Raw genomic sequence first — 27,717 nt, 5'->3', positions numbered from 1 at the left:
GATCCTGCTAACCACACCAGTTTCTGAACCTCACCAAATTCTTAACAGTTCGCAAGGGGTGTCCTCCACACCCCACTTGAGAATCACTGAACCTGACTTTATGCTCCTGGGGCAAGACTCACACTACTTACTTAGAATGGTAACATAAATTCATTTATAAAGCAGATTTATGGGAGCTTTACTGTGACCGGCCCTAGGTATGCAAAGGTTAAAGGGGAAAGGAAGGCTCCCAGTTCTCATAGTCAACTAAGTGTCGCTGAATAAATACTTATTGGAGGTAGTCAAATCAACCAGTGGTTAACATAATAGGAGATTAGGACCACATTTGAGAAAGTAATCAAAGTTCTGGGAAAACCAACTCCCCAGAAAAAAAGCACAAACACACAGAATTCTGTTTACAGTTTCAGCAGCGGAAGGGGTGGGGGGACGGGGAAAGGAAGGGTTAATTAGGAATTCCACTGAATCTCAATCACCTTACTAACAGGATCACAGACTACAGGTTAAAAATCGACTAACAAAACTAAGTTCTCTTGGAACAGGAATACTTGCTTAATAATCCTGATTATGCCTTGCACAGTGCAACGTATTCAAGAGTTACTTAAGAAATATTTTCCGATCGATAATTTTCTCATGAAGATAACCAGATGACATCAACAAATCATTTTTTCCGTTACGGAATCTTTCAAATGATTTCAAAAACCCGAAATCCCCTTTCACTAGTGACACTAACGACCTAACACCAATGAATTCGAAATTATTTTGCTAATCACATATAGAACATACAATCATTCACCAATTCAGGATTTTTGTTGTTTTTGTCTTTCTACTCCTTCCAAACTCAGGGCTTCCTGCTTCGCGTCCCGAAAGCTACGTCCAGAACCCCACCGCCTCCACGGAGATGGAAAAATAACTGATGCTCTATGTCACATATACTATTAAGGGAGGTAAGGTGGGGTCCATTGATGGCCACAATTTCCAAACCCCTTCCTCACCACATCCAGAGGTGAAGAGATTTACCTTAAGTTCCAGGAAAGCAGTGGCGATTGCTCCCACAAAGCTAGGACCAGTTACCAAGAAGCCTCCCGACCTCCCCGTCACCATAGTGACTTCTACTAACTACGCACACTCCTTCTTCTCGCGATACTTCCCCATCGCGGGTCACCCGATCCCGCCCTCTTCTTAAGGGACGTTAGTGGACGACTGAGTCCTCCTCCAGCGGTGGGTGGAGCCCTACTGGTTTTTTTCCCTCTCGTTCACCACTCTCCAGATTGGTGTTTTTAGAAAAATATTTTTATAAAAATACTGCTGCCGTAGGCCTCAGACAAAACAGTGTTTCGCTCTACCTTTTAACTTATAAAAGTGCCCTGGCACAAGGGTCCCGCCAGGAGTTCGCGCATGCGTGTAAGCGACCAGAAGATGGCGGTGGTAATCGCCGCATTTTTTTCAAATTAGTGGTTCCCAGAAAGCATTGCGCGCATTTGTAACGAATTTCCGTTCGAGTTTGTATTTTAGGCGCCATTTTCGAGTGAAGGACCCGGAGCCGAAACACCGGTAGAAGCGGGGGTGCTATACAACGGTTTTCAGCTTCGGTGTGCGTGGATTACCCCGCAGGTAAAGTACTTCTTTTCCTGATCAGGTTGTCACACTCTTACTTCCTGCCCCGTCTGCGGGCGCCTGGAAAGTAGAGGCCTTGAGCTGGAGCAGCCGAAGTCCGCTCTGGGCTGAGGCTGCCGCCGGGAGATTTCTTTCGCTGTCACCCCTCCCCCCTCGGCCGCCTCCCGGCAGTCGGGACTCCCGCGCGCTTCTCGCGGGCGCCACTTCTCTGAGCTACTTAAGCGTCTCTCGGCGGGGGTGCGGGGGACGCAGACTCTAAGCCTCACGGATCTTTTCTCAGAAATCCTGGTCTCTGTCGGGGAAAGGGCGTCTCCCCTGCCCCGGCCCCCTGACCTTCTCTCTTCTCTCAAGGGACTAATCACCGGGTCTGAACCCTTAGTGGTGACCTTTTGTAGTTTATTGTCCAACGAGATTCCGCAATGGGCCCCGGAGGTTCAGACCCCGCCACCCCAAGATGACTGAGCTGGAGCAGGCGCTGCATATGTCTGATTTGGAAGTCGAGACAAATAAGTCTCGACCCCAGTCTCCTGCCGCCTTTCCGGGTCGGACGGTGTTGAGGAGACCTGGAAGCCCCGGGCCGTCAACGGCGCCGAGAGCTAAATGGCGGGGAAAGTAGACGGCGAGTCGCCCGTTAGTCTTATTAGCTACTCTAGGAAGAGTTGATCGTCCCCCCGAACCTGAAGCTAGTAGAACTCTTCTCGCAGAGTCTGTGAGCTTGCTTCTCTAACCCCCGCAGCGTGGGAATGTCAGTAAATGCCCGCGTACAGGAATTATTTCGTTAGAAAGTTAAAGGAGAAGATTCTTACACCTGTGGGGGGACGGGGGTAGGAGGCATTAAGAAAATAAAAAGAACTTAGGCAGTTCTATCCTTGCTTGACAACCAGGCACGTCTAGGTTTTCCCACTCGCTTCGGACTTAAAACGAATCCCGCCTTTTGGGCACTTGGGTTTTTCGTGCCTTCTTTACCGAGCACCCGCTGGCGTCGAGCGGCGTATTTTAAACTGGGCTCTCGGAAACGGGCAGAGTTTTTCCCCCAAGTGGGACGGGGTGGGGGCTGAACCCATCCGACGCCGGCTCCAGCGGGGAATGTACCGGTACTGTCCTGCGGCTTGGCGGGCTGACTAGCCCCTGGCTCTCCCCCGGCCCCAGCGACCATGCCCCGCAAAGGCACCCAACCTTCCACCGCCCGGCGCAGAAGGGAAGAGCCGCCTCAGTCCCCGGACGGCACCAGCAGCGACGCGGAGCCGGAACCCCCGCCCGGCCGCGCGGGCAGCCCGGCCCCTGCTACCGCAGGTGAGTACCCCCACCGCGACTCCCTCGGAAAACGTGCTGGGAGACCAGAGTGGGTCCGCGCCTAACCCGGGACTGACTGGTGTTTGGAGGCGCGGAGGTGAGAGGCTGCGGAGTTGATGTTTGTAGGTCGCGTGTCGGTCCCATAGAGCAGCTCAAGAAAGCGATTTGGCAATTTTCAGAGATGAGAGTCTTCGTGCAATTTCGATATAACGGTGCTGGAGGGGATTGGGGCAAGTACGTGGCTACAGTTATGAATTTGTGGCCTTGTATTTCCACGGAAGTCGGTATGGTAAGCCAATAGCTAGTATACAGTTTTTTTAGGACAGAATTAACATGATTGCATCTTAAAAGTTCCTTGGCCATAACTTAACTTCCCTGGTCTTAAATTGCGTTTAAAGAGATAATAATTTACTCGAAACTACTGTAGCTTTTGTGAGTACGGGAATTGGGTGACATTAGAAAGCCCCTGTGACAGGGTCGCTGGAGCTCTTGAGTATGCAGAGTTAAGGTTCCCGGTACTCAGAGATAAGGGGAATAGAGCCTTAGGATTTAACCACCTGTTTAGGTGAGGAGCAGAGAATAACGTTGTTCTGGTTTTCCCAGACCTGCTTTATGTTGTAGCATTTTGACTTCTAAGAGATGTATTTTTGTAGGTTATTTCTGATGGTTATTTCTTTTAAGAATTTCTTTCTTTATAAAACCAAGCTGAAAGATTTTCATTTCTCCTGAATTTAGGATAATACATTGAAGTGGAAAATACAGATTCCTAGGTTTCATAAATAACATTTCTCCAAAAATTAGCAAGCAGTAGTTCTCCGAACTAATTGCACTAATATAGGCTTTTCCCCCCTTGCTTTCCCTTTCCTTTGACTGACCTAGAGACACCAAGTGAGGAAATTGATAATAGAAGTTTAGAAGAAATTTTGAATAGCATCCCTCCTCCCCCGCCTCCAGCAATGGCCAATGAAGCTGGAGCTCCTCGGCTTATGATAACTCATATTGTAAACCAGAACTTCAAATCCTATGCTGGGGAAAAAATTCTGGGACCTTTTCATAAGGTATTTGACTGTTTTAAGTAACTATTATAGGGTCATGTGTTTTTATTACAAGATAAATCAATTTTATCATGTTCATCCTGATTGATAACACATGGTATGTTTCCTGTGTTTTTAACAACTGAAAATAATTTTTGTTTATGCTGGTTATCTTTGGTACGACTTTAGCTGTTAAGTTTCCCCTCACAGAATAGAATTGGTGAGTTTTTTGTTTGAAGGAAGTATTTTCTCTATTAGAATGAATTTTGTAAAAAGTGAGTTAGAATGAGAATATGGTCTTATTAAAAGTGTTGAAGCTTGTGATAAAGGAGAACATGATGTAAGAAAACAAGTTGAAATGAAACCTTTTAAATACTTAAGTTTTGCTGCAAGTAAAAAAGGCAAGCAGTTTAAATTAAAATCAGTTGTATGGTATGACCTTTTTAACTGTAATTTTTTTTCTGTTCTTTTTATGCAGCGCTTTTCCTGTATTATTGGGCCAAATGGCAGTGGCAAATCCAATGTTATTGATTCTATGCTTTTTGTGTTTGGCTATAGAGCACAAAAAATAAGATCTAAAAAACTTTCAGTACTAATACACAATTCCGATGAACACAAGGACATTCAGAGTTGTACTGTAGAGGTTCATTTTCAGAAGATAATTGATAAGGTAAGGGACTTTGGAGTATTTAGTTATTTGCAGTTTCAAGTACGGAACATAAGATTTCCATACATTGTACATTTATTATTTTTGGCTTAAATTGGCTTTTTAAAAATCAGAGTATGTTTAAAGCAGAACAGATAATTATTTTATTACCCCCCAGATCTGATTTCATTACCTTCAGACCATATTTTCTTTTTGAGTAGTGGTGGTGGCAGCTGTTACACTTAAAATATTAAAACTTTTAGCCAGGGGAATGAATTATAAGTAGCTCATTGTAGTACTTACCTTTTTAGAATAAAACAATGAGTATAATCCTGAGTGCCATCGAGGCATTCTTTCACTATAAATTTTTGGTTCGTTTTTAAAGTTGTTTTTATTGATTTCAGATAAATTTCTTAAATTTGAAAATGTTACAGATGCCTAATTTTACCATCTCCATTATTTTAATTCACATTAATGTTATTAGTTGTCTGTAATATGAAAAAACTCTGCTTCAGTTTAAACTATCCTTTGTAAATAAAACCACCCTTTTAAAACAGGGAAAAGGCAAACTTAATATGTTTTCTAGAAAAACAATTTTAGGTAAAATATTTAGCTTATTTACATGGTTCTGCTAGTACTCGGGGGTTTTTTTGTCTGTTGAATAGCTAACGTTGGAAATTCATGGCTTAAAACTGACCGGTTGGAACCTAAAAATATAGAAAACTTCATAGTGAAGCGAGGATGTGACTTGGCTTCTAAGTTTTGTTTTTTAGATTTTTTTTTTTAATATAACGGACTTTAATAAAATTTATTATTTTATGCCATGATGCCATCTATTTTGTTTCTTAGTGCTTTTCTTTTGTACAATTTAGGTTAGAAAATGATTGCCAGTAAATCAGGTTTGATTTCTTTGCTTATTATAATTATGTTTGATTTGTGTAAATTTTAAAAGCCATAATTTCAGAATGGGAAAGCTTTTAAGGGAAAGCAACTTTTTAATATTAAAGTAGATTTATACTTCATTTTTTAAAATTTGTTTGATTTTCCTAGAAATTGGGGGAATGTAGTGAATTCTTTGCAGTTCTTTATACCTTTCATTAATAGAATATTGTTTACCAAAAAGCAGGGGGATTAAGCCATGTTATGCCATTATTACCTTCCTTTCCTTGGATCATTTCTTGCAGCTTTTTAAAAATGGGACTAGTAATTTAATCTATCAACATGGCTTGATAATTTAGGTGAGTTTGTTTCAGATATGGTGAGATTCTTGTCCCACTTCAAATGCTCTTTTTCTCAGTCAAATATATTTTGACTTGTTTGGAGGTGGGTTTTTTGTTTTATTTCTGTTTGTTTGGCTTTTTGCTTTTTGTGATCTACGAGTAAGAGATCAAAACTTGGAGACTATTCTTTGCTCAGAGGGTTATGTCTTAGAACTATTGCCAGTTTATATGCATGTTGAAGTTTTTAATCCATAGAATTGGTTTGAATATGAAGAGAATGAAATTTGGTGCAGACCTGTGACTTAATACCAACAATTGTTTTCTGGTTTTGTTTTTATGCAAAACAGGAAGGGGATGATTATGAAGTCATTCCTAACAGTAACTTCTATGTATCCAGAACTGCCTACAGAGATAATACTTCTGTCTATCACATAAGTGGGAAAAAGACAACGTTTAAGGATGTTGGAAATCTTCTTCGAAGCCATGGAATTGACCTGGACCATAATAGATTTTTAATCTTGCAGGTAAGTTTATTAAAGACTTAAGAGAGTCTCTTCTTTTTCTTTCTTTGTTTCTTTCTTTTTTTTTTTTTCCCTCAATAAAGTTTAGAGGGGTGTCCCCCTGTTGGATGAATCCTGTATTATTGAGGCCTTAAAGTACTGTAGCAGCACATCATGGTTTACATACTACAGTCAAGATGCGAATCATTATTTGCTGCTCTAGAAATTTAAGGAAATTCATTCAAAACTATTTTCACCATAAGATGCTTGTTTTATGTTTGGATGGACTGACATACTTGTTCCGCTCTAGCAGCACGTAAATATTGGCGTAGTGAAATAAATATTAAACACCAATATTATTGTGCTGCTTTAGCGTGACAGGGATATAACAGCTATTTATTGTTATTGTTTGTATTTTCCTTTAAGACAATATTTTAAATGAGATTCATTATCTTTTAATAGTCCTTTACTTTTGTTCTTATTCTTATCTGTACTAATTTTAAATAGCACAAAAATGAACTCTGTACACTTGGTGTTTGACGATTTTACTTCAGTGCCTTACTAATTTTTTTTATTATTATTATTTTTTTTAACCTTGGCATGGTTAACTAAAAGCTGACCAAGCTGGTTTTTGTTTTGGTTAGAGTGGCCTACTTGAACTACTATATATTGGAAGACAAGAAAATAACTCCTATGTCATTCTGAAGTATCATAACTTAAAAGTCTTTTTAGAGGGGTATAAAACTAATGCCTGGTGTTAAGTTGAATTTTATTAGAAACCTTGTGTTCTCTGAGTAAAGATATGTTTTACTAGCCTTGCTTGGTAAGAAAAATACCTAATTTCTTTTGTCTTACCTTCAGAAAGTTATTAGTGTAAAACATGGCTTTGTCAGATATATTAATTCCTTTTTGATTTGAAGCTCCTTTTTTTTCCTGTGTTCTATCCAGACCCTCCCAAGAGCATAATTATTAAAACAAAACTATATTATGATGTAAAATAGCTGCTGGTATTCTTTAATGTCTTATGCTACTGATTTTAAACTAAGTTGGGAATTTTGATTTGGTACTGAAAGTTTCATTAGGATGCCTGAGTGTTCTCAGTCAGTTCCCATTGTTCTAGAATGACTTCTGTTACTATCTTTTGTTACCAGGCATGGTACATTTGTAATACTTCTGTAACCCAGACTTATTTAAAAATGAATATTGGGGGAAATCAGCTGCAGATATATTTCTTAACAGAATTCGTATTTACATAAATATGAAAATAAAGCTGTGTGTATTTGTGTATGTATGTGTGTCTTTAATCAAATTTAACTGTTATATGGACTTTCATATTCTAGGATTTGGTTTGGTTAATTATGAATTATAAGTTATTTCACTCTAATACTATATTTTATAGTATTTTGTAGGAATCTATCTATATAGCATTTTGTAGGAATCTATTCTCGTGTTTATTTTTTGTTTATTATTTTCTGTTTACTGTCATCCTGGGATAATTGGTTAAAATTTTACATCTGTGCCAAGATTCCTCAAAATAAAGTGGACTGCATTTTAACCCCTGTAAGGGTAATTTTTTTTCCTTTGGTGCGTCCTCTCTATATAATTCCATAATAAAGGAAGCTAAATAAAGTCATAACTTCCCAAAGAAGTAAATAACAGTAATTTTTTAACTGTCAATTTCGTTAAACATGTACTTTTGAAGTACCTAAGCTTATGCCATTTGTCCTCCTATAAACACAACCTTTTTGTGTCCTTTTAACAAATTATTTAAAACATTTTTAATATCAAGGTAAACTTCCTAAATGATTTTCCATTTGATTAAGTTGACAGGTAGGAACCTTAGGAATTCACTTGTTAGGAAGAAGAAATAGAGATTGGACTAGGTAGAACTAATGATGCCCTATTTAAAAGTTTGAGGGAGAGTGACAGTGGTTTCTGTGGATGTTTAATTCCTTTTCAAAAGTTTAGACTCCTGCACTAACTTTAAAGCAGTTGAAGGTAAGTAAAAACTATGGCTTTTTTAATTATCTTCTCTCCCATTGAAGATTTCTTTTAATGTGATTTGGGAGGCTGGGAACTTGGAGACAGCATAATATCAAAACATAAGTGCTTAGTTTGAATAAAACATATAGACTGGCCAGTGATCGTGCTAAGTAATCTGAATTAGGTAAAGTGAATATTGGTTTTTAAGATTAAACATCATTAAATTTTAGAAGTCCATAACAGTAAAAAAAAGATTGTTTTTGCAGTGTTTATATTGATTTAGTAGTTTTTTGAAGTAGGCATTTCTAGTATTTGAATCCATTTTAAATTGCATCAGTTGATTCAAATGAGTACATGATGAGGCTATGTACGAAAATGATATAAAAGATACAGAAATGGGTAAGCCCTGTTTCTTGTCCTTGGATGCACACATGCCTTCAAGAAGTGTTAGATTATAATTGGCCATTATACTTCTTATGTTTGTACATGTCCCCATTTATATTTACCTTAATTTCAAAGCCTTTGTCCCGTTGTAATAACTGTTGGTGCAAATAAGTAGGGTTTTGTTAGGTCTCCATAGCATTTCGTGGTAACTATGACTTACAAATGAGATTCAATTGGTTTTAGAACATTTGTTCCAAAGTTAAAAGAATGGTAACCTTAATGCTTTTATGGCAGTTCAAAGTTACATTAATGATTGCTGTCTCAGGAACAGTTTTGTAAACTCCTAAAAGCTACAAATATTAAGGCAATTTTAGTTTTGTCAAAGTTTTCAATTTCCTATACTTGTCTTCATTATTATAAAATCTGAGTTAGAACTTTAAATAAGAACCAAGATTTTTTTCTTATTGTGTAGTAATTTGGAAATAGGTAACTCAGACCTTTGTTAATCCAGTTTATCTCTTGTTCCTTTTTCTTTCCAGTTTATTTTTCCCAAGCCTGGCATGTCATACAAACTATTTTGGTTATAGTCTTAGCTGTAGAAATTAGTCTGTGCTATTTCAAAAGAGTTTTTTAGCTTTATCAGTTACCCAAAAGTATCTGATTCAACAGCCTCAGCTGTGAAAGAAGCTACTCCTAAGCATCCAGAATAGACATCAAGCTGTCTACCTACTAAAGCATTATCCTTTCTATTTATGTATGTATTTTAGGCCGATACTAACCTCGGTGATTTGGTCTGTTGTCCTCTGACGCTGACAAAGAGCAAATTAGAATAAAAATTTACTAGCAGAATATAAAGGACAATAATTTATGGTACAGGGGAAAGTAGAGAAAATAAAAAGGTTATCAAGACAATATAAAAATTCAAAGCCCAGGAGTGTCTGGGTGGCTCAGTTGGTTGAGCGTTTCACTCTTGGTTTCTCCTCAGGTCATGATCTCAAGATGGAGAGCTTCAGCCTTGCATCTAGCTCTGTGCTCATCAGGGATTGTGCTTGTCCCTCTCCCTCCCCCTGTGCCTCTTCCCTGTGCTCCAGTGTGTGGGCGCTTGTGATCTCTCAAAATCTTTAAAAATTTTAGAGCCCAGTAAATCGGGGCCATTTAATTTTGATGCAAACACCCATATTTATCATAAGAATCCTTCAAGCCTTTTTAGGAAAAAAAAGTTTTAATATAGCTCTGGACTTGAGTTTCTTGTGGTTCATACTTGCTAAAATTTGGATTCTATATGAATTAAGAATAAAGAGCATCATAACTATTTCTTAGATTTTTAAACTGTATTTCTATAAAATAGATTATCAAAAATGGTGCAACTGAATCACAATATCCTGATTTGCCACCTACTTTAGTGAGTTAAGGTTTAAGCCCTTGGTTATTATAAGTATTTTTTTGAAATATGTTTGCAATTTCTGTGTTATTCTTAAAAACCATAGTTGGTATTTTACATAGTTGCTTAATGTCTCTGATATAATTTAAATAAAGTTTGTAGTAAAGAACAGAAAAAAAAAAATCTTGAAATCTTACTCCGTCTACTGAAGGTATAGAAGCTAGAGATACCTGGAGGCCTGTAGGACTTGTCTGGCTTCAGATGCTAATATGAGAGCAACTTGAAATTTTTTTATGTTTTCATGCTGTCATTATTTGTGAGTTAGGGCCTTGATATGGATGGGTGACTTTAAATTTAGGTTGATGCTTTAAAATCATTTCTGAAATGTATGGGCATATAACTTATGCCCTAAGTTAAAACTGTATTGTATAATTTCACATAGGATAGGTATGTTTTCAGCTGTGGGGGTGGGGAATGGTTTTCCAGGCACAGATTGTGAACTCACAGTATATATGAAATGATGTAAAATGGAAAAAGAAGAAAGCAAATAGTAGCAAGTGGTAAGGCAGGCAAAGGACATCAAGGAACAAAGCCATAAGAAAGGTCCCAGGTTGTCACTGGAGTAGCACAGTAGTTCTAATAAGTCAAATGACAGGTAGAGGCCTAAATGTTCTAGTAGCCTGTTGAGTCAGTAGTACTAATCTAATAATAACTAGCTGGGAAAAAAAGAGTGCCATGTAACAATTTTAAAACTGAATGTTTTGTGGCACTTGTAATGGAACTATTTTGATTCATAAATGTCCTTGTTTTAACTTTAGCATTTTTATTTTCAACAGACTGCAGCCTTATTAGAATAAAAAAATCGTAGCTATATAGCCATCATTTTAACTGAGGAGGGAAGAACAAGTAACCCAAAAGAAGCTACCACTATGTTCTACTCAAAGTTAGGCAGTCTCCTACTAGCATTATTCCATCTCTTGAGTAATTTTGGCCAGGAAAAGTGTAATGCCTTTAGGAATTTTTTTGTCCATGTAAACTGCTACACTGAGTCCTAACTTCTGGCTATCCGAAAAGTAGCTACTCGAGTAATACCATATACCCCTTTGTCTAAGATTTAAGTTCTCTTGGCCTAGTTTTTCAGTCATCTTAAAACAGGTGTTCAGATACTCAAATTGAATTAGGCAGTATATTAGATTATCAGATGTCAGATATTTTTTGTTTGTATTATAAACCCAAAAAGAGTACTATCTCAAATTAGTGATTCTCAGCTGGGTGTAGTTTTACATCCCTATCCCTGGGATATTGAGCATTGTCTGGAGACACTGTGGGTTGTTACAGCTGAGGGTGGGGCGGTATGCTACTGGCATCTAGTGTGTAGAGAGGTCAGAGATAACTACAAATCATCCTGTAATGCCTAGCAAAACTCCCCACAACAAAGAATATCCAGCCCAAAATGTCAGTAGTGTTGCTGTTGATAAAACCTGTCTCCTTAAAAACTTTGAATAAGAAAGACTCTCTGCTTCTTCAAGGGCTGATGTTTGCCTATTGTAATCCCAAACTTTGGATGTTATTCCAGGTTTAATCCTAAAACTTAAAGCTAATACTGCAAACATATAGAAGGACCTGATGATTGAAAGCAGAATAAAAGGGTTTTTTATAAATAGCTACATACTTTAAACACTTAGTTAAAACACTATACATTACTGAAGGTTACAGAGAAATAAAAAAAATAACAAGCTCTCTGGATAACATTTTACTTTGTGTTTGATAATAATGTTCTGTTGTGTTAAACTATAGTGTACAAAAATGTTAAAAGTTCCGTTTTTCAATGATTAGATTTAAAATGAACTGGTTTTAAGTTTGGGGGAGGGGTTTGGTATTTGTTGTTTGGTTTTTTTGTTTTTAAGTAGACTCCATGCCCAACATGGGGCTTGAACTCACAGCCCTGAGATTGAGAGTGGCATGCTCTACAGATGAAGCAACCCCAAGTTGCTTTTTTGTGTTTTTGTTTTGTTTTGTTTTGGGGTTTTTTCTTTTTTTTTCTTATTTTTATGTGGGAGCTTTTAGTAAATACAACTTTGTCATTACATTGGCAAGATTTACCCCAGATTTTTGAGATTTATTCATAAATACTTTGAATATTTAAATTGAGGAAGTGGTATGCTTTTTATGGGTATTTCTTCTTGATTTTTTTCACCCTTGTTATTTTGCTGAAATAAAGTTGTAGTATATATTTTTTCTACTTGCCTCATCTTCTGTTGTAATAGCACAAGCAGGCTATTACTGTGAAGTAAAGCAGCAGCATTTTGCCTCAGCATGTTTAGACAAAATTTTCTTCACCATGAAACTAAATGACTGCCTGGCAGTCAGCCTTGAAGGTTACTGATTGTGCATTTTTCTTCATTTTCCTTGGTAATTAAATTACATAAATACAAATAATGCTAATTTAAGAATTTTAATCATACTTTAAAGTGGTTATATTAATGATTGCAATTAAGTTTTCCAAATTCATATGTACCATGACCTTTAGTTTTCGGTCATTTGGGTATCTTGTAGTAAGTAGGTAATTTTCTTTTTTCTTTAATGGTGTTGATTTTAGGAAGTTAGGGCATTAAGTTTGAGATGTCCTTATAAAGTCTAGCACTTATTGAGGAACTCAGAACACCAGGTTTATAGAGAAAGTTTAATAATGTACCATCTTGGGACAGGATTCCTGCTACAGTTGCGCTATGAAGGATCTTTTTGAAAAATTCATTGTTTCAGAACAGGAGCTCTAATTATGTTATTAACAATTGATAATGTTGCCAAAGTAATTGTAGGTTATGTGAATTTCTTACTGAGTTTTGCTTCATAGAAAAGTTAATACTTTTATTTATTTTTTTATTGAATGAACTTTTTAGATAGGGAATCTTTCTTTGGCTCTAATACGTGTATGTGACTGTTTATTGTAATTTTGCAAGAGTTTGTGTAAGGGAGTACAAATATATATTACCACCTATGAAAGTGAAAACTCCTAACACCAGTGGAGAAAACATTTTTATTTATATCTTATTAAATCTCATTAAACTATTGATTGACATCATTTAGTTGTTGGTTACTGTTGGGTTTGTTTCTGAACCTCACTTAAGATGATGTGGCTAAACATACACAATAAGTTTGTAATACAATTTTTTTTTTAAGGGTGAAGTTGAACAAATCGCTATGATGAAACCAAAAGGCCAGACTGAACATGATGAGGGTATGCTTGAATACTTAGAAGATATCATTGGTTGTGGACGGCTAAATGAGCCTATTAAAATCTTGTGTCGGCGAGTTGAAATATTAAATGAACACAGAGGAGAGAAGGTGTGTCTTCTGTAGACTGTTCTTGTAAATCAGACTGTTCATTGAACAGATTTTGTTGAGTCAAATACTAAAGTTAGAATTATTGAAGAAATCTACTGTTTTAGATTGCTCATTTAAATGCCAATAAGAAATCTAAAATTTAGTGTTTATTAATATAGTTGATGTTTTTGTCCAATGTGGGTATATTTGAAACTGAACCTATACATATAAAGCATACTTGAATAATCTGTACACATTAAATTTTTATAGTTAAACAGAGTTAAGCTGGTGGAAAAGGAAAAGGATGCCTTAGAAGGAGAGAAAAACATTGCCATTGAATTTCTTACCTTGGAAAATGAAATATTTAGAAAAAAGAACCATGTCTGTCAGTATTACATGTAAGTACATTAATTTATCTGTTCTTATTTCTAACATTAAGCTCTGTCTTTCCTATAATAGAGAAAAAGATAGAAAAAAAAATCCTAAGAACTTTTATGTAATTCATTAAATTAGGGTCTTTTGCCATATTATTAAAGTTGATTATTTTTATTTCATTTTAATTCTAATATTATTATAGATTAGTTTCAGGTATACACTGTAGTGATTCGACAATTTACATTTAGTACTCATAAGTATGCTTTTAATCCCCTTAGCCTCTTTGGCTCATCCTGTCACCTACCTTCCCTCTGGGTAACCATCAGTTTGTTCTCTGTAGTTAAGAATCTCTTTTCTTGGTTTGTCTTTCGTTCTTTGTTCCTTTTGTTTTATTTTTTGAATTCCACATACCCGTGAAATCATGGTATTTGTCTTTCTCTGACTTATTTCACTTAATATTATACTCTCTAGATCCATCCATGTTACAAATGTTAAGATTTCATTCTTTTCTTATGGTGTGTTTATATACCACATCTTTTTTTTTTTTTTTTTTTAAGAGTTTGAGAGAGAGTATGTGCAGGGGGGCAGAGGGAGGGAGAAACAGACTTCCCCTTCCTTCCCCTCCACCACAGGGAGCCCAGTGCAGTCTCAATCCCAGGACCCTAGGTTTATGACCTGAGCCCAAGGCAGACGTTTAACCAACTGCACCACCCAGGCATCCCATACCACATCTTCTTTTTTTTTTTTTTTTTTTTTTTTTTTTTTTAGAGAGAGCAAGAAGGGGGGGAGGGAGGGGGGGGGGCGGCCTCCCCCCCCCCCCCCCCCCGAGCAGAGAGCCCAATGCGGGACTCGATCCCAGGACCCTGAGATCATGACCTGAGCCGAAGGCAGAGGCTCTAACCACTGAGCCACCCAGGCGCCCCCCCGTACCACATCTTCTTTATCCGTTCATCTTTTGATGGACATTTGGGCTATTTTCATAGTCTGGCTATTGTAAATGCTGCAGTAAACATATGGGTGCCTATTTCTTTTCAAATTAGTGTTTTCATATACTTTGGATAAATTCTAGTAGTGGAATAACTGAATCATATAGAGATTCTATTTTTTACTTTCTTTCCCCATATTTGGGAAGTTTTCAGCATTATTTCTTCAGATAAAATTTCTGCCCCCATTTCTTTCTTCTCCTGAGATCCCTGTAATGTGAATGTTATTACGCTTGATGGTGTAGCTGAGCTCCCGCTCCGCATTTTTATTTTTTTCTCCTTTTCAACTTGATTGTTTTCCATTACCCTGTCCTCCAGGTCACTGATCCATTCTTCTGTTTTCTTCTGTTCTATTTATTCCTTCTAGTGTATTTTTAATATGAGTTGTTGAGTTGATCTCTGGTTGGTGGTTTTCTATGTTTTTTGTTTCTTTGTTGAGTGTCTCAACGAGGTCCTCCACTCAGAAGTCCAGTTAGGATCTTTATGACCATTACTTTATCTATCAGGCATATTGCTTATCTCTATTTTGTTAGGTCTCTTGCTATTTTTGTCCTGTTCTTTCATTTGGGACATATTTCTGTGTTTTCTCATTTTGTCCAACTCTGGTTTTCTATGTGTTAGGAAAGTCAGTCTCCTGCTCTTGAAAGTAGTGGCTTCATGAAGAGGTGCTATAGTGCCCTGCATTGCAGTGTTTTCTGTTCACCAGAACTTGCCACTGCAAGAATACCTGTTATGTGTGTGTTGCATGTGCCCCCCTGATGTGGCTAAGCTACATTTGCCTTCAGTGTTGTCTGCAATAGTCTCTCTGCCTTTTGGGCAAGTTTGTTCCCTCTCTTGTTAGTGAGCTAGTCTGGGGCCACTTGGAGCTTGAGTTTAATCAGACTAGGCATAGCGCCGAACTACAGGACACTTTCCCTGTTTTCCCTTGAGAAGCTTCCATTGGTAAGCAGGGTCTGCAGCCAGACCAGGTGTCTACTCCCAGCCCACTGCTGGGGTTTAGTCGGTCTTCCCCTCTCCCCAGGGCAGGTGTCACTTTGGAGCAGTTCTGGTTCCTGTCTGTGCTGCTTGCACATTGCCAGGCTTATGGCACCACTTTGGGTGGGCTCTGGCCAAGGGCATTTTATTAGAGGGGGCAGGATTTCAGGAGAATTGGGGGAGGGTGCAAACTCTTAGCAAGATAAGTGGAGAGTATTGGCATTGCACTTATTCATGCAGCTATCCGTGTATCTAGGCTGAGTGATAGAGGAAGGAAATGGCTCCTGCTAGCTCCTTTGTTTCTGGAAGAGTCTTCTAAAGCTGTCTGCCCTTCCATTCCAGCACTTGCTCTGAGATTAGTAAATAAATTTCTTTCATATAAACCCCAGTTTTCAAACCACTGCTTCTATGCTCTATCTCCATCTGGCTTTTTGTGCTGTCTCTTTAAGGGTCAGGTTTCCGTATCCTCTCACCCCTCCTCTCTGCCTGCTGATATTTGAAGTTAAGATGTGACACCCCACTGATTATCAGAACTGTCATAATTAGGCCCCCCTAGTTTTCAAAGCCAAATGTTACAGGGATTCCTCTTCCCTGATTATCAGAACTGTCATAATTAGGCCCCCCTAGTTTTCAAAGCCAAATGTTACAGGGATTCCTCTTCCCCATGCCTAGGATTCTTGATGTGTCTGTTTCCCTCCCTTTTTTCATGCTCGTGGCACCCCTCCCTCCCAAGAACAGTGCTTTGGGTCTCTGTAGTCCCAAGCCTGTCTCCGCCTTTCCTACCATTTTCAGTGTGGCTGGCCTCTTTACATGTAGCTCTGGAGAGTGTTCTGCCAGTCTTCATTTTCTGGGTTTAAACTGATGTGGGTGTTACCTGTTGTATCCTTGGGATGAGGTGAACTTAGGACCTTCCTACTGTCCTACCTTTCCCTGAAGTCCTCAAACTTGACTTTTAAGAATCCTACTTTTAGTTGGGAGATGGGTTCACCATTGTTTGCTAACATACTTAATAATTCTACATATGTATTCTCTATAATTCATAATAATATATAATATGTTATATATATTATAATATAATATTATATAATATATATCATGTAATAGCCAGCCTAATTGTGTCTATAGGGAACGTATTTTGTCCTTAATTCTAGCTTTGACCCTCAGGTCTATCCTCCAGTGCTCCCTGCCTCTCCCCCTCCCCTAGCCCTAAGTAATGGTAAATTGACTGCAGCTAAGAATACTTTAGACACAGGGTGCTTGGGTGACTCAGTCAGATAAGTGTCTGCCTTCAGCTCATGTCCTGATCCCAGGGTCCTGGGATGGAGGCCCACGTTAGGCTCCCTGCTCAGTAGGGAGTCTTCCCCTCCCACCTGCTCTTTTTTTTTTTTTCTCTCTTTCTCCTTCAAATAAAATCTTTAAAAAAAAAAAAAAAGAATACTTTAAAAACAACTGGTTTTACCAGAAGTAGGTACACAATTTTAGAAATGGCATTTTAGGTTCTCTGATTTTTTTTTTCTTTCTAGTTACGATCTGCAGAAGCGAATTGCTGAAATGGAAACTCAAAAGGAAAAAATTCATGAAGATACCAGAGAAATTAATGAGAAGAGCAGTATACTGTCAAATGAAATGAAAGCTAAGAATAAAGCTGTAAAAGATGTAGAGAAGTAATAATCTTTTGGAAAATGTTAAAAGTATTTGGGTTGAATTCTTAAGTGTGTGTTCATACATAATCTTACTGCGAGCACATAAGTGTAATGCTTTTGCCAGCATATAAAATGGTTTCCTTTTCCAAACAGAAAATAAACTTAATTGCCCTGCATCCAATTGATTATTACAAATTGAATGTCCAACACTGGTATTAAAATAGCAGAGGATGCTGCCCCCTAGTGGCAGAACACAACTCAAACCATCACAGCAAAAACAAGCATTTCATCTGACACGTTGTTGTCTGAAGAATAAACAGTCCACTAATCTAGTTGAGGTAGAATTAGGTTACTGTAGATAGATTTTTTTTTTTTTAAGTTTTATCATGATCTTTCTCTGTCGGTATTTGGTAACACCAGTATCTCTTACCCATGTGATTTTTTTTTTTCCTTTAAAATGAACTTCACTTAAGTTTATGGTTAACTCTTTCTATACCTTGACATTATAGTCACTGGAAAATGTATTTCCTATCTAGCTTAGAAGGGCAAATCAGCTCTCATAATCACATCTTAATGGCTCCCTCAAATTTAGTGGGAAGTGCAGTTTGAAAATGGATTGCTATAGAATCTTCCACCTCGTATGAGTCTGGACATGTTTACAGTAGCAGTGTCCCAGCAGGGCATAACATGGCTTTAAATGAATATCCAAAATAGTGACCTAATTCTCTTTCCTTGCTAGGAAACTGAATAAAATAACAAAATTTATTGAAGAAAACAAAGAAAAATTTACACAGCTGGATTTGGAAGATGTTCAAGTTCAGGAAAAATTAAAACATGCTTCAAGTAAAGCCAAGAAACTGGAGAAACAACTTCAGAAAGACAAAGAAAAGGTAGGTTTTCAAAGAATCTGATTATCAGATCTGATTTTCAATATTTTTCATAAATGTACCAGTCCTTATTTTTAAGAAAATGAGTTGGGATTCTGAATAATAACTGTTTCAGGATTTTTTTTCTCTAAAAGTAGAATCGTAGCATTCATTGGCTTTGAGTTTTAGAGCTTATTTTTCTGTGGCATATACTATTAGGGAAATAGTTACCAAAATAGCAGTTCTATTTGATCACAAAATAGTTTTCTTTTTCTTAGGGTAACGGTTTAAAGAGATGTTTTTATTATATATTTTGGACTTCTAAAAATATTACCTGCCTCCAACAAAAATCAAGTTTGAGAAAATCAGAGTAAGAGTTCCGTCTTGAAAAGAAGAGAAGGGAAAGCTCAAAATCTACAAGGAGCTGAGTAGCTGTTCTAAGACTTTAAAAACAATGAAGTTTGAAGCAGTTTCCTAGGAGTCCCTAATAATCAGTTGTATTTGTATTTTTCCAAATACATTTGTTTACAAAATATTTTATGCTCAGCACGAGAATAACTCTTGGGTGAATCACTGTTTGAGGGTTATCATTTTGGGAAATACTGAACTGCTACTGGGTAATCAGGATAAACAAAAACATGGATTTGAGAGTAACCCTTAAATTACAACTAAGCCAGTTGTAACTTAGAGAAGTATTAGCTTTTAGTCATCATATGTCAGTAAATGGTTATTACCGAAAGGTATTAATAGAATAAGGTATTAGTCCTACATGGTAACTTTGGAAGGGTATCATGAAAGATTTTAAGATTTCAGGGAGGCCAAGGGTATAAAAGTAGTCTGTGGTAAATTGCAATATTTTGTGAGGGACAGTCTGGGAATTCCATATAGTCTGAGTGTATTAATTGGTGAAAAAGGGTAGTTACAGCCTGAAAATGGAGCCAAAGGAAGAAAGACCTGATGGCCAGCTAGGGAGGATTTTCTTCCTTAACAAATGAGGAATTCATAGAATTAGCTTTTCTATTAAACTGAGAGCACAGAAATGGAATAAATGGTTAAAGTATTTGCTAAAGCTAGCTAATTCAAGTCTGATTTACAGAGGAAACCACAAAGACTTAGAGGACCCTGAGAAATAGTTTTAAATAAGTCAAATATTGATGATATTAGTCTAAAGGCATATGCTCCAATAAGTTTATTTTACCATCTTAGGTTGAAGAATTTAAGAGTATACCTGCCAAGAGTGAGAAGATCATAACTGAAACAACAGCTCGAAACAGTGCTCTAGAGAAGGAAAAAGAGAAAGAAGAAGACAAATTAAAAGAAGTTATGGATAGCCTTAAACAGGAAACACAGGGGCTTCAGAAGGAAAAAGAGGTAAGATTCTTTATCGGTTGGTATTTATTTTGGTGACTTTTTTTTTTTTTTAACTTAATGTTTTTGCATAATAATAACTGCTGGAATAATTTTAGACTTCTAATATCTAATGTTTCTAAAAACAGCCTAGACTCTTTTCCCTTTTTGTTTTCTACTTTCCCATTTTTAAAAAAGTTAACTAAATGAGAATTTATGGTGATGGCAAGAAATGTGTAATGTCAAATACTGTGTTATATATGTCATTCTTTTAAGTTTGTTAATTTCATCAGATAGTCTTTTTCTTTTAAGTTACCAAGAAAATAATTTAATAGGTTAATACCTACAAAAATATGGAAACACACTAACCACAGGTTGATACTTACCTTTTTTTTTTGTCCTGTAACACTTGCATAATAGTTTAAAACCATGGCTCTTGAGTCAGTTCTTGGTTGAAATCCTACTTCATTCATTAATTATCTCTGATCTTGCATGGGTTGTATCTCCAAGTGCTCTTCTCAGAATGGAAGAAAATACTAACCATCTTGTGAATCTTAGTGAAAATGTACATATTCTCACATAAAGTACCTAGAAATAATAAACGTTAGCTATTTTGCACCTTATTAATGAGAGTGAGGTGGTCATATTGATATCTGCCCAACAAGAGTATAATGCACAGTTTAGATATCTTTGTTTATATTCACAACCTTTGACAAAACTGAGTAGAAATTAGTAATTGAGTTGAATTGACTTATGTTATATTAGTAGATTCATATAGATATGTAAGGCTTACATACATAAGTTATAGACTTCTGTACAAACTTTGTATATCTCTGTAAAGATTTTTTGGGTTTTGTGTGTTTTTTTTTTTAATTAAAGATTTAGTAGATTCTGTTTTAGAATAGAGGCGTGTTCTAATGCTGCACTACAAACTTTTACAAGTAGGATGCCCAAGTGTTAAAATGGCAATAGATAATGCAGTAGCTTTTATGATATAATACGCTATGGATACAGATTTTCACATTTGCTCATCTAGTGCATATTGAGTATTTCTCTATGTCTTGGCACCCTGGGTTAATAACAAAGCCAGGACATACATCCAAGTTTCTTCATTCCTCAACATAATAAAGTAGCTGAAAACAGAGGTTCTACCATTTAAGACTGATTGTATGACTGGGAGCAAAGTATTTAAACTGACCTCATTTTCCTCAAAATGAGCATTGATAGTACCTCATAAAATCATTATGTTAAAGAATTCATATAACATTCAGGATAGGCCTAGAACATCATGAGCAGTGTGTGTATATGTTAGTGTTCATGATTTTCACCATCAAACATTTAAACTGATCTGATGACCTTGCACATAACCCCTGGTCCTGGGCCTATTCCCTTATGTGTGAAAGGGAAGGATTGAGCTTTTGTAAGGGCCTTTCATTTGCCATTATTCTAATATATAGATTTCTACACAGTCAATTATAGTAGCCCATAATTTCTGCTCACTTGTCAAATAATAACTGGTATTGAGGATTACCCGGCCTACCCTCTAAAATTTACAAAGATTCTCAATATAAATATACTTGAGGAAACTTTCTGCTCAGTAGTCCTTATACCTTACCATTTCAGATAAAGTAGTGTAGAAAGACCATGGATCTAGAGTTTAGACTTGGGTTTTTCTTTGGACCACTCTTTTTTTGTTGTTTTAATCTCCAAAATGAGCATATTTACATCTAGTCCATTAAGCCCTTGTGAAATTAGTTGGGAAGAAACTTTATGTATAGTGAACATTGGCCACTAGGCAAAAACTACTAGTCTAATTCCAATTGTAAAAATTATTTTTTTGTATTATGTTTATAGAATCTCTAAAGGTGAAGTCAACATGTATAGTTTCCATTTCAGCTTAGCTTTGAAAATGTATTTCAGATTTAATGGAGTCCATCATATTTTAACAGAGTCGAGAGAAAGAACTTATGGGTTTCAGCAAATTGGTAAATGAAGCACGTTCAAAGATGGATGTTGCCCAATCAGAACTTGATATCTATCTCAGTCGTCATAATACTGCAGTGTCTCAATTAAGTAAGGCCAAAGAAGCTCTAATTACAGCTTCTGAGACTCTCAAAGAGAGGAAATCTGCAATCAGAGAAATTGAAGCAAGACTCCCTCAGTCTGAACTGGAATTAAAGGAGGTAAATCTTCGCTTCTGTATTTCATCTGAAATATTTATCAACCCTTGTTATCAATTCATACATTATATATATTTTTTCTAATTTAAACATCTGAAGTGACTGATACATTTAGATTTACTTTTTTCATTTAGTGTAATCTTCCCCAAAAGAATGGAGTTAGTTGTGAATTGAGTCTATCAAGGAACTATATTCTCCCCAGAAGTGTCAAACAGTAGATAACACTGCCACTGCCACCATTATTTCCCACAGAAGTAAAAGGAAGTTTGTGTTTCCCTACATTTAAATGTAGACAACTTATGCAGGGGTAAATGAAAAACCTAAATAGATGGTTTCTATATTCATTCTTACATATATTTTAGTATATTTTTTCTGATTTTGAATTTAAGGATATAGTTTTGTTGTTGTCATTGTTGGGACTGCATACTGTTTTAAACAAATTAAGATATCTAACTTAGCTCTTTATTAGGTTCCCCTCCTTATCCTTGACTGAATTAGGTCTCTAAGGAATTTCACAGCTTTAATTTGGAGACCTTCATTGGGTAAGATGGCAATAGAAAATGCTGTTTGAAGTTAAATTATACTGAAAACCTTTTTATTTTAGTAAATGTACACCATTTGGTCATCAGGGAATTTCATGGCCAGTTAAAATTAAAATGTAGAATTATATCCAGTGACCACTTCTGTCTTGTTGGTGATTCATTTTATTTGGGGATAAATTATATTTGTAACTTGAGCTTTTACTTGATACCATGACTAATAATAGAGGTAATATTTTAAAGCCGGGAGATAGGGAGAATGTCAGGAAAAAAGTGGCTCCTCTAACTTAAGAGATTGTGAAATAGAGTTTGGGGTTTTGTATCCATGTGTATGGTTCCTCTTGTTGGCAGCCTGGCATTTTTGTATAGCAGTAGTATTATTCATTTACCATGTTCCCTTTCAAAACTGCATTTTGGGGGCAGTTGGGTCAGCTCAGTCAGTTGGGCATCCAACTCTTGGTTTCAGCTCAGTTGTGATCTCATGGATCATGGCATAGAACCCCAAGTGGGAGGGGGAGATCCACACTCAGCAGGCAGTCTGCTTGAAGATTCTCTCCCTCTGTCCTACCCCCCCTCCAACCCCACCATTCATGGGAACATGTTCTCCCTCTCTAAAATAATCTTTTTTTAAAGGGCTATGGTTTAAAAAAGAAAAAAAATACATGTGTAATAAATATAAATATCTGTCATTATTTAGAATGCAAAGCACAGTATAACCATAGTCCTGTCCACTAACCTGTTTTCTGGGTCCTATACCAAGGTCCATTTTTAATTAGTGTGGACATTAAGAATTAAGATACACTGGGGTACCTGGGTGGCTCAGTCGGTTAAGTCTGCCTTCAGCTCAGGTCATGATCCTGGAATTCCAGGACTGAGTCCCACATTGATCTGTCTGCTCAGCGGGGAGTCTGCCTCTCCCTCTGACCTTCCCCTTTCTCATGGTTTCTCTCTCACTCTCAAATATATAAAATCATTTTTTAAAATGTTAAAGAATTAAGACACACTTTTGCATAGCTATGTGGTGCCAAGCTGGGATTTCCACAGCCATAGCTCAACTCATTCTGTCAGTCAGTGTACTACCAGAACCATACTACACTTATGTTCCTTATTATTGACTCAAATAATTTTATGTTCCTTTAAAATAGAAAACTCATCCATATTTTCAAACCTAGCCTCCACGGTTGCAAGATGGAAGTTTAGTTCTGGTTCAAGTGTTTCTTATTGGTCTTTCCTTTTTTTTATGAGGCATTGCAACTAATTCTGTGCTATGGTTAGGCATGTGCTTCTAGGATTCATTTTCTTTACACTTTTAGAAAGAAAAAGAACTTCAAAAACTTACACAAGAAGAAATAAAATTAAAAAGTTTGGTTCGTGATCTCTTTCAAAAAGTTGAAGAAGCAAAGAGTTCCTTAGCAATGAATCGAAGTAGGGGGAAAGTCCTTGATGCAATAATTCAAGAAAAGAAATCTGGCAGGATTCCAGGAATATATGGAAGATTGGTAAAGTAGATTTATTTGGCAATGACTATATATTTTTCTTAAAGACATTGTAAATAATTTTCTTCCTTTGACTTAAAGAACTGTAATACTAAGTTATTGTACATGAAATAACATTTATTTTAGTTTTAAAAGACAGTGATTTTTAAACATTTTGCTCTTCAGGCTTGATAAAATTCTTTGTAGTATGGATTATCTCATGGGTTATGGGTATGGATTAAAAATAAGTTTTCTTTTTTAGTTTCAGATAACTATCATTTTCTTAACCAAGGAAAAAACTAGGTGGTTGGGATAAGGAAATGTAACAAAACCACTTCATTCTTTTTTTAAAAAAACAAGAATTTGATAAATTTTGTGTTTTATACCATTTTACTGAAGGTTGTGGCTAGAATGTAGGGAAATCAACAAGGGGTAATATAGAAACCCAAGACTAGCAGTAGTGGAGAGACCATTACTGCCCCTGAACTTGAAGAGGGAAGGGAACTGTAGTCATGGCTAGAGGCTGACAGGAGGGAAAGGGGGAAATATTTCATCCCCTTTCATCTCTACCATGCCATCTCGAGCTGATAACCTCCCATTCTCTAAAGCTAGAGAACTAAGGGTACCAATTAGTGTAGTTCCTGAGTCAACCTTGCAGAGAAGGAAGCAGAAAAAGAATGATTGATGAGGGCAAATGAAAATTACCCACCGTGGTTACTTCCATGTCTTTATGTCAGGTGACTTCCACCTTATTTTGTTGGGAGATAATCTGATTCTATTCTTTTGCTCTCATGGAAAAATCTAGTCTGTGGATGCTGCTTAATGATGCTGCTTAATGGCTGATTAATAGATATGTAGACAAATGTGTTTCATCAGGACTTAAATAATCTTAGCTGGCTTTCAGTAATTAAAATTTTTATTTTTTTTTTTGAATTTTTAGATTTTTAGAATTTTGCTTATGCCATAGTACTTTTAAGGTTGAAAGATTTTAAAATCTTCACATTATTTTCATGCAATAAACAGTTCTCATTTGCGTTCATTAAAAATTCAAATTCTGCATATCTAAATTTTTTTGAAGGTACATTAAAAACTAATCATTGATTTTGCAGAAGGGGAAGGTTGAGAAGAACACATATTTTTCATTGTGTAACCTTTTTATATTATTTATACCATACATAAGTAGTTTTTCACGTAAAAGTAATGAAAGGTCTGTAGAAATTGTGATGATCCTGTGCCTAATTTCTTACTGATTATGCATTGATTTTTTTTTTCCCTTCCTTTTAATTATTAGGGGGATTTAGGAGCAATTGATGAAAAATATGATGTTGCTATTTCCTCCTGTTGTCATGCATTAGACTACATTGTTGTTGATTCTATTGATACAGCCCAGGATTGTGTGAACTTCCTTAAAAGACAAAATATTGGAGTTGCAACCTTTATAGGTTTGGATAAGGTGGGTATTCATAATAAGCTACCTATAATTACCTGTAATTTAATTTTAAAGTGAAAACTACTTTTTTGTTTTTGAACCCTAGTTTTCTTTATAGTTATTTAGTGAACACCTGATATGTTTTGAGGATTATTTTAGGCCCTAGGAACATATGGTTATAGGAAAAAACCTTGTAATGCCTCCCCTGAAGGAATATATATTCCAATATTAGAGTGACTGGTAGCTCTTTTTAACTTCCATTGTCAGTAACTACTTTAAAAAAAACAAAACCAAAAACCTTTTATGGAGATAAAATTCACATATCATAAAATTTACCATTTTAAAGTATAGAGTTCAGTGGGTTTTCTTATACTTACAAGGTTGTTAAACCATGACCACTAATTCCAGGATATTTTCCTCTCTCCAAAAAAAAATCTACTCATTCGTAGTTCCCCACCCCCAAAACTTAAAATCTGCTTTTTTATTTACCTGTTCTGGGCGTTTTGTATAAATGGAATCATTCGATATATAGGTTTTTGTGTGTGGTTTAGTTTAGGTTTTCAGAATTTATCCATGTTGTAGGATACATCAACAGTTCGTTCCTTTTTATTGCCAAGCTGTTCTAGTCTGTGGATGTTCCACCTTTTGTTTATCCATTCATCAATGATGAACATTTGTGTTTTTTCCATGTTTTGACTGTATGGGTAATGCTGCCATGAACGTTCATATGCAGACTTTTTTGCAGACCCATGTTGTTAGCTCTCTTTGGTAAATACCTAGGATTAGAATTGCTGGGTTATTTGTTAACTGTTTAACTTTTTGAGGAACTGACATTTTCCCACTGCTGCTGTACCATGTACTATCCATAATGTGTAAAGCTTTCAGTTTATTTAATAGTCTCCATACCCTGTGTGAAGCCCAAACATGGGGCTTGAACTCCCGACTCAGAGATCAAAACCTGAACTGAGAGCAAGAACTGAACACTTAACTGACTGCGCCACCCAGTCACCCCTCTCTTTGTGGTTTTGATTTGTATTTCCTGAATGCTTAATGTTGAATATTTTTTCATGTGCTTATTTATGTTCTTTGGAGAACGATTCAAGTCCTTTGCCCATTTGTTCACTGGTATATTTGTCTTACTAAGTAGTAAGAGTCTTTTTCTGTATTTTGGGTCCAAATCTCTTGTCAGATGTGTGATTTGCAAAGGTTTTCTCCCGTTCTATAGGTTGTCTTCACTTTCTTTTTTTTTTTTTTTTTTTTTAAAGATTTTATTTATTTGACAGAGAGATCACAAGCAGGTAGAGAGGCAGGCAGAGAGCCCGATGTGGGGCTCAATCCCAGGACTCTGAGATCATGACCTGAGCCAAAGGCAGCGGCTTAACCCACTGAGCCACCCAGGCACCCCTGTCTTCACTTTCTTGATGGTTTCTTCTGAAGCATAGTTTTTAAAAATTTTGATAATTTTTTTTTAAGATTTTATTTATTTATTTGACAGAGATCACAAGTAGGCAGAGAGGCAGGCAGAAGGGAAGCAGGCTCCCTGCTGAGCAGAGAACCCAATGCGGTGCTCGATCCCAGGACCCTGGGATCATGACCTGAGCTGAAGGCAGAGGCATTAACCCACTGAGCCACCCAGGCGCCCCAAATTTTGATAAATTTTTAATATGGTTTCTTGTGTTTTGTGTGTCATATCTAAAACTACTACATAATCCAAGGGCATGGTGGTTGACCTTCTGTTTTCTTCTGTGAGTTTTGTAGCTTTAGTTTTTACATTTAGGTTTTTTATCCATGTTAATTTTATAATACTGTGTTAAAGGGTCTAACTCTACTCTTGTATGTGGATGTCCAGTTGTTCCAGCACCATTTGTTGGAAAGACTATTCTTTCCCCATTGAATTTACTTGACATCCTTGTCAAAAATCAACTGACCATAAATGTAAGGGTTTATTTTTGGACTCTACATTTATCTGTAAGTCTGTCCTTGCATTAGGACCACACTGTCTTAATTACTATAGTTTTGTAAAAAAGTTTGAAATCCGGAGTCCTCTAATTTTGTTCCTTTGTTTCTTTCTTTCTTTCTTTTTTTAAGATTTTATTTATTTATTTGAGAGAGAGAGAGCATGAGAGGGGAGGTCAGAGGGAGAAGCAGACTCCCTACGGAGCTGGGAGCCTGATGTGGGACTCGATCCCAGGACTCCGGGATCATGACCTGAGCCGAAGGCAGTCACTCAACCAACTGAGCCACCCAGACGCCCCTTTGTTTCTTTCTTAAGTAGGCTCCACCTCCAGCGTGGAGCCCAGTGCAAGGCTGGAACTCACAACCCTGATATCAAGAGTCGGATTCTTAACCGACTGAGCCTCCCAGGCACCCCGAATTTTGTTCTTTGATATCAAGATTGTTTTGGCTATTCTGAGTCCCTGTAATTTCCATATGAATTTTGTCAGTTTCAGGGTGGGGGAGGAGAAGGTAACTGGGATTTTGATGCAGGTTGCATTGAATCTGTATATCAATTTGTGTAGTATTGCC

The 27,717-nt window shown here is 36.7% G+C and overlaps 2 protein-coding genes across 4 annotated transcripts in view; one reads left to right on the top strand and one right to left on the bottom strand.

The window, feature by feature from the left end:
• LOC116862492 (intraflagellar transport protein 80 homolog) overlaps positions 1 to 1,135 on the bottom strand; it is a 117,364-nt gene extending 116,229 nt beyond the window's left edge. For all 3 annotated transcript variants that reach the window (XM_032849802.1, XM_032849807.1, XM_032849811.1), the window contains exon 1: positions 1,018 to 1,135. The gene's annotated coding sequence lies outside the window, so the exon portion shown is untranslated. The remainder of the gene's footprint in view (positions 1 to 1,017) is intronic.
• Positions 1,136 to 1,483: 348 nt separating this feature from the next.
• The window catches only part of LOC116862498 (structural maintenance of chromosomes protein 4-like), a 39,935-nt gene continuing 13,701 nt past the window's right edge, over positions 1,484 to 27,717 (top strand). The window contains exons 1-13 of the mRNA XM_032849815.1: positions 1,484 to 1,611; positions 2,764 to 2,907; positions 3,787 to 3,965; positions 4,420 to 4,611; positions 6,155 to 6,331; positions 13,236 to 13,400; positions 13,650 to 13,777; positions 17,236 to 17,376; positions 18,095 to 18,245; positions 19,428 to 19,592; positions 21,518 to 21,751; positions 23,601 to 23,786; positions 25,054 to 25,215. Coding sequence (XP_032705706.1) covers positions 2,769 to 2,907; positions 3,787 to 3,965; positions 4,420 to 4,611; positions 6,155 to 6,331; positions 13,236 to 13,400; positions 13,650 to 13,777; positions 17,236 to 17,376; positions 18,095 to 18,245; positions 19,428 to 19,592; positions 21,518 to 21,751; positions 23,601 to 23,786; positions 25,054 to 25,215 — 2,019 coding nt within the window. The 5' untranslated portion in view covers positions 1,484 to 1,611; positions 2,764 to 2,768. The remainder of the gene's footprint in view (positions 1,612 to 2,763; positions 2,908 to 3,786; positions 3,966 to 4,419; positions 4,612 to 6,154; positions 6,332 to 13,235; positions 13,401 to 13,649; positions 13,778 to 17,235; positions 17,377 to 18,094; positions 18,246 to 19,427; positions 19,593 to 21,517; positions 21,752 to 23,600; positions 23,787 to 25,053; positions 25,216 to 27,717) is intronic.

The sequence above is a fragment of the Lontra canadensis genome, unplaced genomic scaffold (genome assembly GCF_010015895.1).
Source record: "Lontra canadensis isolate GAN:19392208 unplaced genomic scaffold, GSC_riverotter_1.0 scaffold249, whole genome shotgun sequence".
NCBI classification, from domain to species: Eukaryota; Metazoa; Chordata; class Mammalia; order Carnivora; family Mustelidae; genus Lontra; species Lontra canadensis.
This window is presented reverse-complemented; position numbering and strand designations above follow the sequence as displayed.